This window comes from Scomber japonicus, chromosome 5, assembly GCF_027409825.1.
Source record: "Scomber japonicus isolate fScoJap1 chromosome 5, fScoJap1.pri, whole genome shotgun sequence".
NCBI lineage: Eukaryota > Metazoa > Chordata > Actinopteri > Scombriformes > Scombridae > Scomber > Scomber japonicus.
The window spans coordinates 27312180-27327358 of record NC_070582.1 but is presented as its reverse complement, the minus strand read 5'-3'; the positions used below and the strand labels follow the sequence as shown (position 1 = coordinate 27327358).

General features: G+C 39.4%; 1 protein-coding gene across 1 annotated transcript in view; it reads right to left on the bottom strand.

Moving 5' to 3' along the window:
* Positions 1–15179, bottom strand: part of sf3b3 (splicing factor 3b, subunit 3) — a 33276-nt gene that overhangs the window by 1821 nt on the left and 16276 nt on the right. The window contains exons 22-25 of the mRNA XM_053319376.1: positions 9577–9702; positions 7063–7275; positions 5972–6070; positions 109–252 (exon numbers count right to left, since the gene is read on the bottom strand). Of these exons, the coding sequence (XP_053175351.1) occupies positions 109–252; positions 5972–6070; positions 7063–7275; positions 9577–9702 (582 nt within the window). The remainder of the gene's footprint in view (positions 1–108; positions 253–5971; positions 6071–7062; positions 7276–9576; positions 9703–15179) is intronic.

The following is a 15179-nucleotide window of genomic DNA, read 5'->3' as shown; positions in this document are numbered from 1 at the left end:
AGAGCTCAACAGGGTCAAAAAAACTAGTTGGATTAAATCAAATTGGGACAGATAGTGTGTCTGATACTGGTGGTGTGGGGAGGGAGTAGTGGGATACGACCGGTTTACCTCATGTGAAGTGAATGGGACCAATATGCCGATTCCTCCGGACAGCGTGGTGTAGACCAGGGACTCTGAACCTCCAGGGATCAGAGTGGTTTTCTGAAGAGATAACACCGTCTCTCCTACATGGTAGTTCACTATGACCTCAGCCTGGAGAGACAGCAGAGAGAGAGAGAAACTGTCATGTGTTGACTGGTGGGATAAACACTCAAACCCCTGTGCCCCCCGCATAGCCCTAACTACACCAGAGCTGAAACTGGATGAATGCTGTGCAGCCAATGTATGACTGTGTGTCATGTGCAGCCATACGAGTCTTGCATAAGATAGTGGTGACATGAAGCCCCGGGATGTGAATGCCCAGAAACATATTTAGGTCAAATAATCTGGAAAATGTCCAGTCTTATGAATAGAAATACAAATGAAGTAGTAAAATATGGTTATTGCCTTATCTGGCAGTATCTGGTTTCTGATATGGCACTTGAAGCCATTTCAGGTCTTAAGATCACCCGCGCTGCCAGCTGTACGTACATATAAAAGTATGGAGTAGAATGTTTGCCGAGGTCAGGAAGAAAAGACACACTGTCATCCTCTGCTCAGAGGAAATTGGTCCAGATGGTCAGTTCTAATCCAATAACCATCAAAAAACTGCTTTGCAAATAATTAGAGGTAGTAATTAGGATGTACCTCGGATACAAAGGCGGCATTGGGGAGGAATAAAACCTCAGTATTAGTCTGGGCAAACTGCCTACAGGACATAGATGACACTGACGCCATGAGACCAAGAAAGGACGGGCAAAGTTAAAATAAACTCTGTGCTTCAGACACACACACACACACACACACACACACACACACACAACAGAGTACAACTTCCCTCTGATGGGAAACAACAGCTCTGAATGAGGCCAAATTCGTTTTTTTGGCTGACAAGGTCATCTACCGAGGGGGCAGAAATGAAATGATTTGAGATAATGAAAAAAACCCTGCAGCTCTGAAATAAGACACAATAAGGCACAATCTTTGCTTTTGATTATCATGGCCTCAGGCTCTGCAAACTTTTAACAGCCAAGAGGTCAGAGTCACATCAGTGACGTGAATCAGATTAATTTATGAACTAAAACAAATTCACAGGTCTATTCTTTCTCTACTTGCCAATATCACATGTTCAACTTACTTACATACATCATACTGATGTATCGATGTAGTATGCCAGTTGTATCAGCTGACTCATTTCAGTCGTTTTTTCTAGATTTAACTGCTGCTTTTCTCCATATACGTTTCATTTGTTTCACTCATAGTTGTCATGTTTCATACACAGATGTATAAACACTCAGTGATCGTTTTGTTTTTGTGTATGTATATATATATATATATATATATATATATATATATATATATATATGTATATATATATATATATATGTGTATATATATATATATATATGTGTATATATATATATATATATATATATATATATATATATATATATATATATGTGTATATATATATCGTCAAATAAGTCTGTTCAGGTTTTCTGCCTCTCTGCACTGTGTATGATTTGTTCTTTGTAGTTTTGTGTCATTTTTAGTTTGTGCAAAATAAACTAAACTCAACTAAGCTGAGCATCCTGTGGACTTCCTGTCATGATCCATACAGACTGCTGGGACTGACGCTGCATCAGCATTTGAGATGGATTCAGATAGTGGAGAAAGGGCTCGTCACTGAAATGCTCATAATGTATGTGAGGCTTGTGATCACATGACTTGTACCTATATGACATCTGTGATTGGCTCTTATGAGAGGAGAGCCTGATGAAGGCTAAACATGATGGTCTTTTATTGGTTTTAAATGATAAATTAACTGCACTTTTCTAGTCTTTTCAGCCACTCTAAGCACTTTTACATTACATGTCTCATTCACCCACATTCATACACTGATGACAGGAGCTACCACACAGGACTAACAGGACAACCCATCTTATGTTCTGAGCTACAGCTTTTTGTAAGACAAGCCACTTTTCCAAATTCTTTCCTGTTGATTGTGTTTGAGCAGTAATCTGACTTGATTTTCCTGCTATGTGGACATCTTGGATGAGAAAAACCAACAATTGAACTTCAGCCTTTATAGGGACAAATCAAACCTCTGCAGTGGTGTGGCGTGACTGCCCTAATGGCATTTTTCTCATGTTGTTCACAAACTGAAGCCTTTAAAGCTGGCATGTTGAAAATACATGAAGTGTATTCTGTGGGGATTCCAGCACAGTGGAAATGTCACATCCACTCAACACAGGCTGAGGAGTTTAACACAACACTCCCGAGATGTTTAAGTTTTAACAAGCCTCTTTAAAGCGATGGTTCGGTGTAATTTCGACCTAGCGTCATATGCACCATGAGGTCTATCTAAACACCACCTCAGCCGTTTATTTTCATTTGGTCAGAAAATAGTGGAGTTAGAGCCATCAGCTGAATGTCTTAGTACAGGCGCTAACGGGACCACCAGTGTATCTCGTAAATGACCACACTAATAATGCCTGGATTGTTGTTGTGCCTGGACTGCTAAAGCTGTAAACATTGTCGAAACATTGCGCAATCACTGAAATACCGTGTGTTCTCGTGAGATCCCCCACGATATTTTGACGATGTTTACAGCTTTAGCAGTAGCAGCAGAGTAAAAGCCATCAGGTAAGTGTTTATTTTAATAAACTCCTGGTGTACTTACAAACTTTTCAATGCAGGATTTATGAGTAAAGACCCTATTTGTACTACTGTAGAAGTTTGATAACAATCCAGGCATTATTAGTGGGGTCATTTACCAGATACACTGGTGGTCCCATTAGCGCCTGTACTAAGACATTCAGCTGATGGCACTAACTCCACTATTTTCCGACCAAATGAAAATGAACGGCTGAAGTGGTGTTTAGATAGACCTCATGGTGTATATGACGCTAGGTCGAAATTACGTCGAATCATCGCTTTAAATGTTGCGGAGCAGAAGACAGGAAGTAAGTGGAGGTTAATGTAGCCTTGGGGAAGAGAAGGACTCCCTAGGTGCTGTGCCGGTGTGTGACTGGTAGAGCACTAAAACAGTTGCTTAACCACTAAAAGGCCACAAGTTGTGTGTGCAGAGAGGGAGAGGGTGCCATTTAAACAGTAGGAAGACTGTAGCTGCTGGCACGCATGCTAGCAGCAGTGTAACACACTTTCTCTTGGTTTTGTGCCAGAGGAAAAGTGGACTGCTTAATAAAACTGAGAAGGGTCATGTGAATTTGAGTGGACTGATTTGCTTCTGCTGGCAGAAAACCTGCAATAAATCTATAAAAGAAGCTAAATTGGTGAATATTTATAATCATTCAGTCACAGAGAGCACAAATTGATCCAAATTCATCACATATGTATATCTGCTAAACTTCAACTGCACTGATTTTTCCTTTAGATGTCACATTTCTATATTTATATGAAACGTTTTGACTTGTGTGTGGATTTGGACATGAAACATTGCTGAAGTGAATAAAAAGAAAAGAAAACGAGAGAAACATGACACAAATGCCCCTCCCACACTCTGTATGACATTTGGGGTGAAGACAGTTGATCCTTTCATTTTACTCACCAGACAGCTGTGCTGCCCTAACCTTGATCTTTACAGATATATTAATCAAATAAAAGTGGAATGCATCTAATTTAATGTAAGGCAGGATTTAACCTAGCCATGTATAGATAATTAGGTTCAACCAGCCAGATGTGAATACACACACACACACACACACACATACATTCTATATACAGACAGACATGCACCCACACCCACATCTAAAAACGGATACAGTACATTTCCACACTCAAATGAAATTCTCGATCAATGTAACGTGGATGCAGAAATAGCTGACAAACAGTTTGACAAAGACAACTGGGACCAGCTTATAATGTTGAAACTGGAGGGACTTTCCCAGTCTATCTGCTACCTAAACAGTTTCTGACCAGGATTTAAATATGGGACGAGTGTGAGTGTGTGTTGAGTTGTGTATGTGTCCACACGCGCTAGTATTTGTGCGTGGGTTAGACTTGTGGTTGACGGTGTTATGCAGTTTATGCATGTGTGCTGGCGGTTAGAGGTCAGAGCGGTGGAGGAGGCAGATTAGAGTCCTGCACAGGCCTCAAGTTTGGGGGCGGGTGTGCCGGTGGTGGAAGCCGGCCTGAACCGATCAACTTCCTCCAGGCCTGGACTCAAAAACTGGCACAAAATTTCTTCCCTCAAACAAATCCTCAAAGGCTGAACTAACAGTTTTCACATTTAAAAAAAAAAACTCTCTAACTACAGTCCTGACACAATGTTGCACATAAATGCTGTCTCAGTCTCAATAAACACACGTAAAGGGAAGCAGTGCAATATGAACACACTGGTGGCATACTCAGGGGCTTTATTGGCTTTTCCATCATGTTTATGATTATATCAATTTGATTTATATACATTTAACTTCTTCTATCAGGCTTGAGTCAATTTAACGACCTCTACACCTAATGCAAGTAATACAAACTTGCATTTGGTTTGTTTTTAAGTGTAGCTGACACAGCATCAGTACGACTCAGAACATCATCTGATCAGAGTCGCCTGTGACCCTGATATGAGTAAATTTGACCAGGCACGTTCCACCTCTCTCTCAACACAGAGCATGAAAGTAAGAATTTGTGTTAAAACTTATATAAAACGTCTTGTCAATAGTATGGTTTAAACACAATATAATTACTACTTATATCGGTATCAATTACCTAAAGAAACCTCCATTACCACAACTATTACAGTGATCATAGATAAATGGGTATTTGAAGAACTGTCATTATACTTTCTCCTTTCATAAACACAAATGTTGGTATGAGAATGCTCAATGTGAGAAAGTGTTACATGTTTACATTATGATGATGATAATCAATTATCTCTCATAGAATAAGTAGAATAACAATGTGTTATGCTGGATCATATTCATTGTTTTCAGGTTTGATGAATCAATGCCAGAATGATACATCCTGTGTTCCTGTTACTATGTTATAGTATGCATTTTATAATTAGGATTAAATACTGAATGAATGAAAGTTTTGCAGTAAAAAGCTGGAAATTAGATCCTCAAAGTAGCTGTGATGAATCTGATTGGCTGACAAACAAGCCCTCCCCAGGAGAAAGCCAGCTGCACCCCTCCAGAACTGGCTTTGCTTTGCTTCAGGTTTTGCTCTGCTTGCTCATCTTTTGTTCACCACACGCACTCTTACTTTTGTCATTTTATCTTATTCTCTTAATCTTAAATTATTCTTTATCTTAGTTTTCTTAAATTTTTGTCATCTTGTATTTTTTGTCAGCAAACATACAGAGAAAAGGACTTTAAAGTAAACACGTCATTAAGTTTTGCATTCAGCCTGTACTGACGTGTGGCCAACACTGAGGTCTCTCCAGAAAGTTATTAAACAGTGAACGAGTTAAATTGGACTTCCTCCATCTGTCATCAACCTAAGAGAGCTTTTGGACAGATAACCGTCTGTCAACCCTACGACTCGTCATAATCGCGAGGGACAAAGTCTGCAGGTAGACAACCACCGACCAGGCAGTCTGACAGGAGACCAGCCGACCCGGATCATCCTCACGGCAAATTTGACTCATTTATCAAAATGTATTGATTTATTAAATATTAGTTATTATTAATTAAGTACAATCTTTCCTCCAAAAGACGGAAGTGGTGCCCCTGATAACTAGAAAACTTATAAATTTAAACATCCAAAATTGCTACATAAGGAAATCACTGGAATCTACACTACAATGCTAATGATGAAATAAACCCTCAGGAGACTGTATAAGAAGGATGGATTTGGGGAGTGGTGGTTTTACCTTCTGTGATGCTCCGTTAAGAAGACCTCTGTCCCATAAAGCTTTGTTCCCTGTGGGGTCCTCATCCACGTCATCGCTGGTGTTGGGGGGAAGACGCACCTGGGAAAAGTAAAAGTTAATGATTAGATGTATTCCTACTAGGGATGCACATGGTTAACCGTTTAACCGATACCAGGAACTTTGACCGATTAATACTAACGGTTATTTTTTTTTATTTATTTATTTTTTTTTAAATTTAGCTATTTATGTCAATCAACTCATGGGCCATTCTGGCCAGGCACTACCTCTGCATTCCCGGGACATTGGTGCCATCTGAGCACGTATTCTCCGCTGCGGGTCTCACAGTAAACAGACTGCGCACCAGGCTGACCCCAGAGCATGTCCACATGCTGCTTTTTCTTAATAAAAACCAGTAAAAAATAAAAATAATACGCTATCGTGAGAGAGGATTGAGGTGGGCTTGGGCCATTTATTTTATTTTGAGGGCTGAGCGGATTGACTTAAGTTTTGTTTATCTATTGCTATTTAATTATCTATTTGTTTATCTGGTGCTATTATTTATTTTATTTAGAATATTTTGTACACGGCTTAGACTTATTTTTCTTGGTAACACGGGAGGACTTCGTGCCAGTATACAGATATATTGTTATATAGTGTTTGATTAAAAGGGTGTTTTCGTTTAGTAAAGCTGTTCTTGTTCATTAGAAAGTCTGGTAACTATTTGATATTTGAAGTGCTTTTGATACGTTACAGCTCTGCTGTCTTTTTTCTCTCTCCTTGTTTAATTCTGTTCAGCATTGCTGCAGGTGTTTGAATGTGAAAAATCCTAAGATTTTGTCGTTATTGTTTATTTGGTTGGTGTTTATTTGGCTGGTATTTGCACATTTAACAATAAAGCCCATGAGAAAAACAAAAAACATTTGTTCCCGTACTGAATGGGTCACAGACACTCAAATAGAGCAATTAAATCTTATCGGTTAACGGTTAATAATCGGTTAATGAGGGTCGGTTATCGGTCATAAAAAAAAAATCAAAATGTGCATCCCTAATTCCTACAAGTCAAACAGACAAATGACACTCTCTGTACTCACAATGCTGATGTTCCCGAACTTGTCAGCAGAGGCCATGGTGTCGTAGTCCAGCAGACAGGCTGTCGTCACCCAGCGGGGACATGTGTCGTCGGCGAAGATGATGAGTTGGTTCTCATTGCGCCGGTAACGGACCCAGAACAGACTCTCCTGAACGTCGGACACGATCACACGCTGGCCGATCGTGTAGATCCCCGACACCAGGTTGGGAACATGCTGGAGAGAGAGAGGCGGAGGGAGAGCGATAAGTACACACAAAAGATAAGTGGAGGAAGATTTCTTGACATGGTGAATGGTCAAAAAGGGTTGCATATTATTAGAGCTGGGTATCATTTAAACATTTTGTTACTAGTACCAATCCAAGTACCATTAAAGTGATACTGATACCAACTGAGTACTTCATTTAATACCAATCGCATTAAATCAAAGATTGCTTGCGTTGATCGGCTGTGAGTAAGTCCATACAACTAGACATGTTTTGTAGCTCTGGGTGCAAAAAGTATCAAATGCATATTTCCGTCCCTCCTCCGCAGCATGCACTGTACACCATAGCTGCCAACACTCCCGTTTTCCCCGGGTTTCTCCCGTATTTTTAGACCCATCTCCCTCCTCCCTCCCGTTTTGACTTTTTCCCCCGGAATCTCCCGTAATTTTAAAAGCCCCAACTTTGTTTGTTAATAATAATGAGAAGCGCACAATAACAAAAGGTTTTATTTTGAAAGCTTAGATAGGAAGTCACCGCAGCTCCGTTAGTTTGACAGAAGCTGAAACATACAGCGAAATGTGTTGTGTGAACTATCGTTATCTAATATCTCCGTACATTTTCTGCTGTGTGTTGTGTTAAGCGGCAGATAAAAGGCTGCTGCTTGGAGGGAAAATTAATTAAGCTGAATGGACCAGAAATGCAGCATGTTAAAAAAAAATCGTTTTAAATAATCGTGATTATGATTTTTTCCATAATTGAGCAGCCCTACGTTTGGATGCTACTTGGTATTGATTTATTTCAGCCAATATCTTAGAAGATATCAAGTACTGATACCTAGCCCTACAGATTATACAAAGTGTACTTTGTCATGTCTTTCCAACATAACTATGTGTCTCCAGTGTGGTTAGATACATTAGACACATTAGTCTTTTCTGTCCAGTGATCTGTGCTGGTATGTGTGTGTTGCTGCTGTATTGTAATGTAATTGGTGAATATAATTGTAATTGTAATGTACTTGATAGACATGTCATGAAGTTGTGTGACAAAAAAATGCTCAAATTGGCAACGTTGTATAACATGGATTAGCACCCAGCAGCTAACTTTATAACCAGTTAGAGTGTAAAGTCAAGCTGAGGCTAATACGTCCATTTGGGTCCACAGATACGCTTAGCGTTACTCTAATGCTAGTATCCGTGACACTACAGCAGCTCTGTTACAGGTCCGGAATAAAAAAAACCGAGCCCTCTGTCTCTCCTGTTGTAGTCATATAATTGTGTGTTGTATCACGGCCAGAAAGCCAAAAGCTGCTCTGGAGTAAGTTGTGTGGAGCGGCGGCTCATTTGCATCGACATAAAAACAAGCTCATCCAGAACAGGACTCAAACACAGGCGGATTCAAAAATGCATAATCTCAGTGGTATTTTCAACAAACTTCAGAGACATATTTTGAGGACCTCAGAGACCTATATTAAATTGTTGACCATAACATTGCTTTAAAACTAGCATTGTTTGCATGAGCATGTGGTGTTAATGTTCATTACAGCACTGTGCAATTGGCAAAAATGTGTATTTACATACATTTTCCTGTACAGCGCCACTAGTGCCTAGATAGAAATATGAATTTATTACACACAGAGCCTCTGCACACAAACTCTTCTTTAGAAAAAGCAGGCAATTCAACAGATCTTAACTTCAGTGATCAGGAAACTATGCACCTTTCTGTGATTCATTTTATACTGATGTGCATCACAATCATATTTAATCTGTCCATAAAGAATAAACCAGGCACTCAGTATTGGTAATGTCTATCATGGCGGCGTGTGTGGACACACCGCCTCTACTCTGCACAAAGAGGATATTTATTTACTATGTCTTGTACTTCATTTCATAGTACACTGTACAATGACAATAAAGGCACTGAATTGTATTATCATTATTAGGCTGCTCTTATCTAACACCACGTGCCTTTAAAACTCGAATGGATAACAATAAACATATTTACACAAGGGCTTCAATAATTCATATAGTATGTTATGCTTTAATGGCATCAGGACTGCAGCTGCACTGCAGCTTCATGAAGGAGACGGAGACTAAGCTAATTATGTCGTAGGATGTGACCGTTTTGCCTGATGAGTCACTTGGTCAATGCCCGGGGTCAGTTAAAAGTCGGCTTTTTAATGTGAATGCTGTATGAATGCATCTAAAGATTTGCAGTCCTCACCTGCATTTTTCTAAGTCTCTGGTCAAATTTCTCCTCATACAGAGACCTACATTAAGTGCACTAAGGTGTGTGTATTTTGGCCGCTGCCTTACCTTGTTCTCACACTTTCGTAGCAGTTTCTTCTTGCCCATGTCGTAGATTCTCAGCAGCTTCCCAACTCCCACCATGGCACGTCCCTGGAATGGAGCAATGGCCAAAGGTACATCCTCTACTGGGGTCTGCCAATGAAAAAAACAAAGAATCTGATTATTTTATGGCAGCTTTTAAGAGAATTTAGTTTGAGATGCAGTCAGTTTGTCACAACAGAAACTGTTCATATATTATTTTGAAGCAAGATCCAATATCGCACTTAACAGATTTGGACAGTTCCAGATATCCATTGTGTCAGAACTGTGATCCAAGAAGGTGTGAAAGTGTTTTGGACGCAGGCTAATTTTACGTAATAAGAAGATACACTGCTTTTATTTTCTTTAATATAATAAGTACCAGTCTGCAAAATAACGCTGTGTCCTTCACATGGCATCTACATAACACCTTTATGATATACCATGATGATAAACTTAAATCTTCAGATTAGATTTTCAGATTTGACTTATTCTGTGTTTAAGAAATGAAAAATAAAACAACATAATTGTAAAGTGAATTTAAAACTACTGTTGTAAATTTTGTCTTGTTCTTCTGAGACCTATAACAAGATCACATCCCATGACTTTAACATTAATGCAGACTTTGGCAAATCTAGAATTTTATTTTTAAGCTATGACTTCTATCAAAAATTCATTACCTCTTAAAAACATAAAATTTTGGTAAATTATATTTTTCAAATTAGATTATAGCGGTCACAAGTCAAACTGTCTAAATACTTTCAATGTCCAAGATGAGCCTTAATCATAACTAACACATGAATTGAGAATCCACATTCTCCCAGCTCTCTTCTGGAGAATCAGTCTTGTGATATTATGGTATGTTGCCTTTCAGTTGATTCACTTGGCAAATAGCATGGGATATCCACCCCTGAATGACCTGACTGAAGATCCCTCTATACACGCCTTTGACAGATGATCACACACTGTATTAAACATGTCACCACAGTCATCCTTCAGTTCTTACACTCTTCACCTTGATAAAATACCTCTACTGTTTCCTAAGTATAGTTGAAACCAGAAGTTTACATACACTTTTCCTGTTTTATGTCAGTTAGGATAACAAACAATATTCATATTTGCTAAATGCCAGAATAATGATAGAGAGAATATTTTTAGACAATTTTTTATTACTTTCTTCAAAGTCTGAAGTTTACATACACTAAGATTACTCTGCCTTTAAACAATTTGGGAAAGCCCAGATTATGATGTCATGGCTTTGGAAGCTTCTGATTAATTGACAATATTTGAGTTAATCAGAGGCACACCTGTGGATGTATTTTAAGGCACACCTCAAACACACTGCTTCCTGTGCATGTAACATCATGGGAAAATCAAAAGAAATCAGCCAAGATATCAGGAAGAGAATTGTGGACTTCCACAAGTCTGGTTCATCCTTGGGTACAATTTAAGGATGCCTGAAGGTGCCACGTTCATCTGTTCAAACATTTATATGCAGGTATAAACACCATGGGAATGTATGTATAAAGTATGAGGGTGGCGGCATCATGTTGTGGGGGTATTTTGCTGCAGGAGGGATTGGTGTACTTCACAAAATAGATGGCATCATGAGGAAAGGACATTAGAAATATTGCATACCGCCAAATTAGTTACAGAGTGGCTTAAGGACAACAAAGTCAATGTTTTAGGCATCACAAAGCCTTGATCTCAATCCTATAGAAAATTTGTGGGCAGAGCTGAAAAGGCGTGTGCGAGCAAGGCGGCCTACAAACCTGACTCAGTTATACCAATTCTGTCAGGAGGAATGGGCCAAAATTCCAGCAAAACGTTTGACCCAAGTCATGCAGTTTAAAGGCAATGCTACCAAATACTAATGAAATGTATGTAAACTTCTGACTGAAGAAAGTAATAAAAAATTGTGTCTCATTATTCTGGCATTAAGCAAATATAAACAATTTTGGTTATCCTCACTGACTATTTCGTCTGATATGATATATCAGAAAATCAAAAAATGTACTATTGATATATGATTAAAAAAAGGTTATGTGTTTTTTCATACCGTGTATGTAAACTTCTGGTTTCAACTGTAGGTTACTGCCAGCTAATCTTGTTAGTATTTTTATCTACGAGCTTCGTTTCTCAGTATGAACACCAGACCTAAACAGGTGAAGAACAAGTATTGCCTGTCCCTGCCCATGTCTTCAAGGGTGTGGCTTTGCACAAAAAGACTAGCACGGTAATGTTCTTGAAGACAGTGCTGGGAAAGACTAACACCACATAGCACGGACGATCCTCTCCAAGTCGACGAATCTAGCTTTATTTGAGTCCAACAGCTTTTGGTGAAAGTCCCCACTGATAACTGGGCTGACCACATGGAGTATGTTGAGGGGTTAGTTACATTTGAGCTTCAGCCATGATGTGCCATGATGACGATGCCGTGCTGGACATTGACTTGGACACACATGGGTTATTGGAGGATGAACGGTGGGCTTCATCATTGGGCTAGTACAGTGTGGTACACTGTGGTGACAGTTGGCCAGGACAATACATCCTTCTTCTCATTGTATTGCCATGTAGCTGAGAAACTGGAGCTGAAGTGGCACTCTCTTTCACTGGCTTAGAAATTCTTGTGCTTTGCAGGTTTTTTCCTTCACCAACAACAGTCAAAATGGGCCTGGATCTGGATGGAGTCAAAAAAGCTGGTTTGGGCAATATTCCCCCTATGGAGCTGTTCCTGGCAGCTTATGTAGTCCCTAAATCACAGTGTGAGCAGCCCCACAGCGACCCCGTAGAGGCACTGCAGATTTTCCTTATCTCAAGTGGAGAATAATTATCGAGGCTAGGCAGGCACTGCCTGTTCCCTGAGCTCAGTCACCACACTTCAGGCATATCTGTCAAAATTAAGTCCAAATGAAGCGTATTTGTGTAAGATTATCCTTACAGTCTACCGCACTATGACTTTTGAGGTCTTGTATTTCTGTCCCCCTCCTTTTGCATCTACAGAGCCCAGTGAATTTTCTATGCACATAAATAGACCACACTCAGAGTGCATGTTTATGTGAACAATTGTCTGTTTGTTTGTCTTGATCCTCTGGCCGGGCAAAGCTCCATAGACAGCAGCTTTGTCACTCATTATAGAAGTTATCTCCCTGGCTTGAAAACATCAGAGGTCTTCCAATTCATCAGGGTGATGGCAACACCACAGGCTTGGTTTAAATGGGTATCTGTAAGTGGTATCTCTATTGAAACCAGCTGGTCATCACCACGCACTTTTGTTCAGTTGTATAATTTGGATGTGTCAGCGTCTTCGCTGACTCACTGTCTTTTTTGCTGGGTCTATGAAGCACTATTAGACTCTGGTTCAGTGGATGTTCTGTGGGGTGTGAGTACATGTCCACTACTACATGTTTTGTACAGGGTGAATCAACTTAAGAACAAAATGTTATGACTATAACTTCTGTTCCCTGAAGGGGAAGAATGAGGTACAACACTGCCCACCCGCTATCTTCAGTCAGGTGATATTTAGGCATGATTTCCCACACTATATGTGCTGTACCTTTTTCTTTTCCTTCAGGAACAGAAGTTAGTCATAACATTTTGTTTGAATGCTTCTTTTTTAAATGTATTCTGTGTTTAGAGGTTTATGGGGTTTAGCTGCAACTAACAGTTTTATTATTGATTAATCAGTCAATTTAATTAAAAAAAAATAAACCATCTCACAATTATTAATCTATCAAAATAGTTGGTGATTAATTTAATATCTGCTTTGATGTATGTTCAAGCTTAATGTCCTTCTGGAATGTAGTCTGCAAAAAAAACGATGGTACTGCACTTTGGTCACTATGGAGCTGATCTTCAAGCTCAGTCAGCTTTTGTAGGAAAACAAAAGCTGTTTCTTTAGCCCTCTGGCAAATATGCACCTTGGTGATAGTTTGGTGTTTCATGCTGCATGGAGACAACAGTAACAACCAACAAATAGACACTTGTGTCGTCAGGATCCAGGAAAAAAATCAGTTATTAAAAACAACTAATTATATTATTTATATGAAAATCAGGGCTTTCTTGTAATGAACTCAGTTACACACTGCTTTATCATACACCTTATTAACACTATTATTCCTATTCCACAGTTTTATTATTACTTATTCAATTCATATTTTATGACATTTCATTATGTGTTTCAGAATAACAGTGACTTGGGTCACACCTGTGAGTCAGTCAGTAGGAGCAAAATTGTGATAAAAATGAGCAGCTAATGTGATTTGGGTTGTTTTGAAAATATGCATGAGTAGAAGTATTGACATCTGCTGCTAAATTAAAGATGTTTTCAAAAATATTGGCTTTGATTTATAGTTTAAACACAGTTGGACTCTCAGTCAGTGCAGTGTTCAAAAACAGCCACTCAAAACCAACTATGGGTGAGACCAAAGAAAGACAGAAAAAGTAACACGAGATGACACTGGTGTCAGTGCTTGGTGTCATGTCATGTCAAGGGCGTAACCAAACAGCTAGAGGGGCATTGTCATCAGATGTTAAATATTCGTTAAATGTGCCACTGTGAGACTGTGTAGAATGTTAATTGGTGTATTAGGGGTGGGTGAGTTCTGAATGGATTCACAAATGTCGAAAGTGGATTTTCTTCTTGTTAGTTAATAACATGACGTTGACAGGACAAAGAAGGTAGAAATCAACTGAGGGCAGCACATCACCTTATAGTTCATCTTCAAAAAAGGCAGTGATTGCATCAATGTTTTGAATTCAAGAGTTAATCAGTACCTTTGCGATATGAATGTGATGTATACTGTGACCTTTCAACACCACCACTTACAGACTAATTTTAGTGGAGCGGAGCAGCAAACTCCAGCAGTGACAAAAACCAAATCTGAGGTGAAGAATATAACTCAATGTTCAGTCTGTCACACCTCAATAACACACTCCAACCCCCTCAGTCATTAATTAATGCAGTTAACTCTTTTAAATAAAAAGGCTGCGGACCATTTATGTTTCATATTGTATTGCAGTGGACTACAGACACCAGTGAATGGCTTTGCACACAGCAAGAGACTGAAAATAGTCCCCCCTTTTCTATTCAATCAATTGAGAAATGGTTTTGACTTGAGACTTGATTCTGAGTCAAATTAGCACCAGTGTGTTGTGAAAGTATGGGATGGAGAGATAAGCATCCTGTTCCAGGCCTACGGTGCATGAATAATCGGAGTTCTATCTGGCTATGAATGTGCATGTGTATGTGCATGAGTACATAACGTGTGTTTAACCAGACTTATCTGAAACATCCGATCTGGTTAAGAGGTTGGGAAAGTCCTCTAACTTAAAGTGGCTGACATCACTGTGCAGTACAACATTTGTGACTCACTTCCCCTGTTCGTCCACATCAGGTAACAACTGCAAGTGGGCTGATTCACCCTGATGGCCTCCACCCTGCTCCAGTTTCTGGGGACTTGCCCGGGAAACCAGTGCGTGGCTCCAGGGGCAATAACCTCTGTGTTTGGCATCATTACATTTTTAACATGGGGTTGTCCATGCCTGGTTAACTTAGAAGACTGTTTCACCCTGAAATCCAATCCATATCT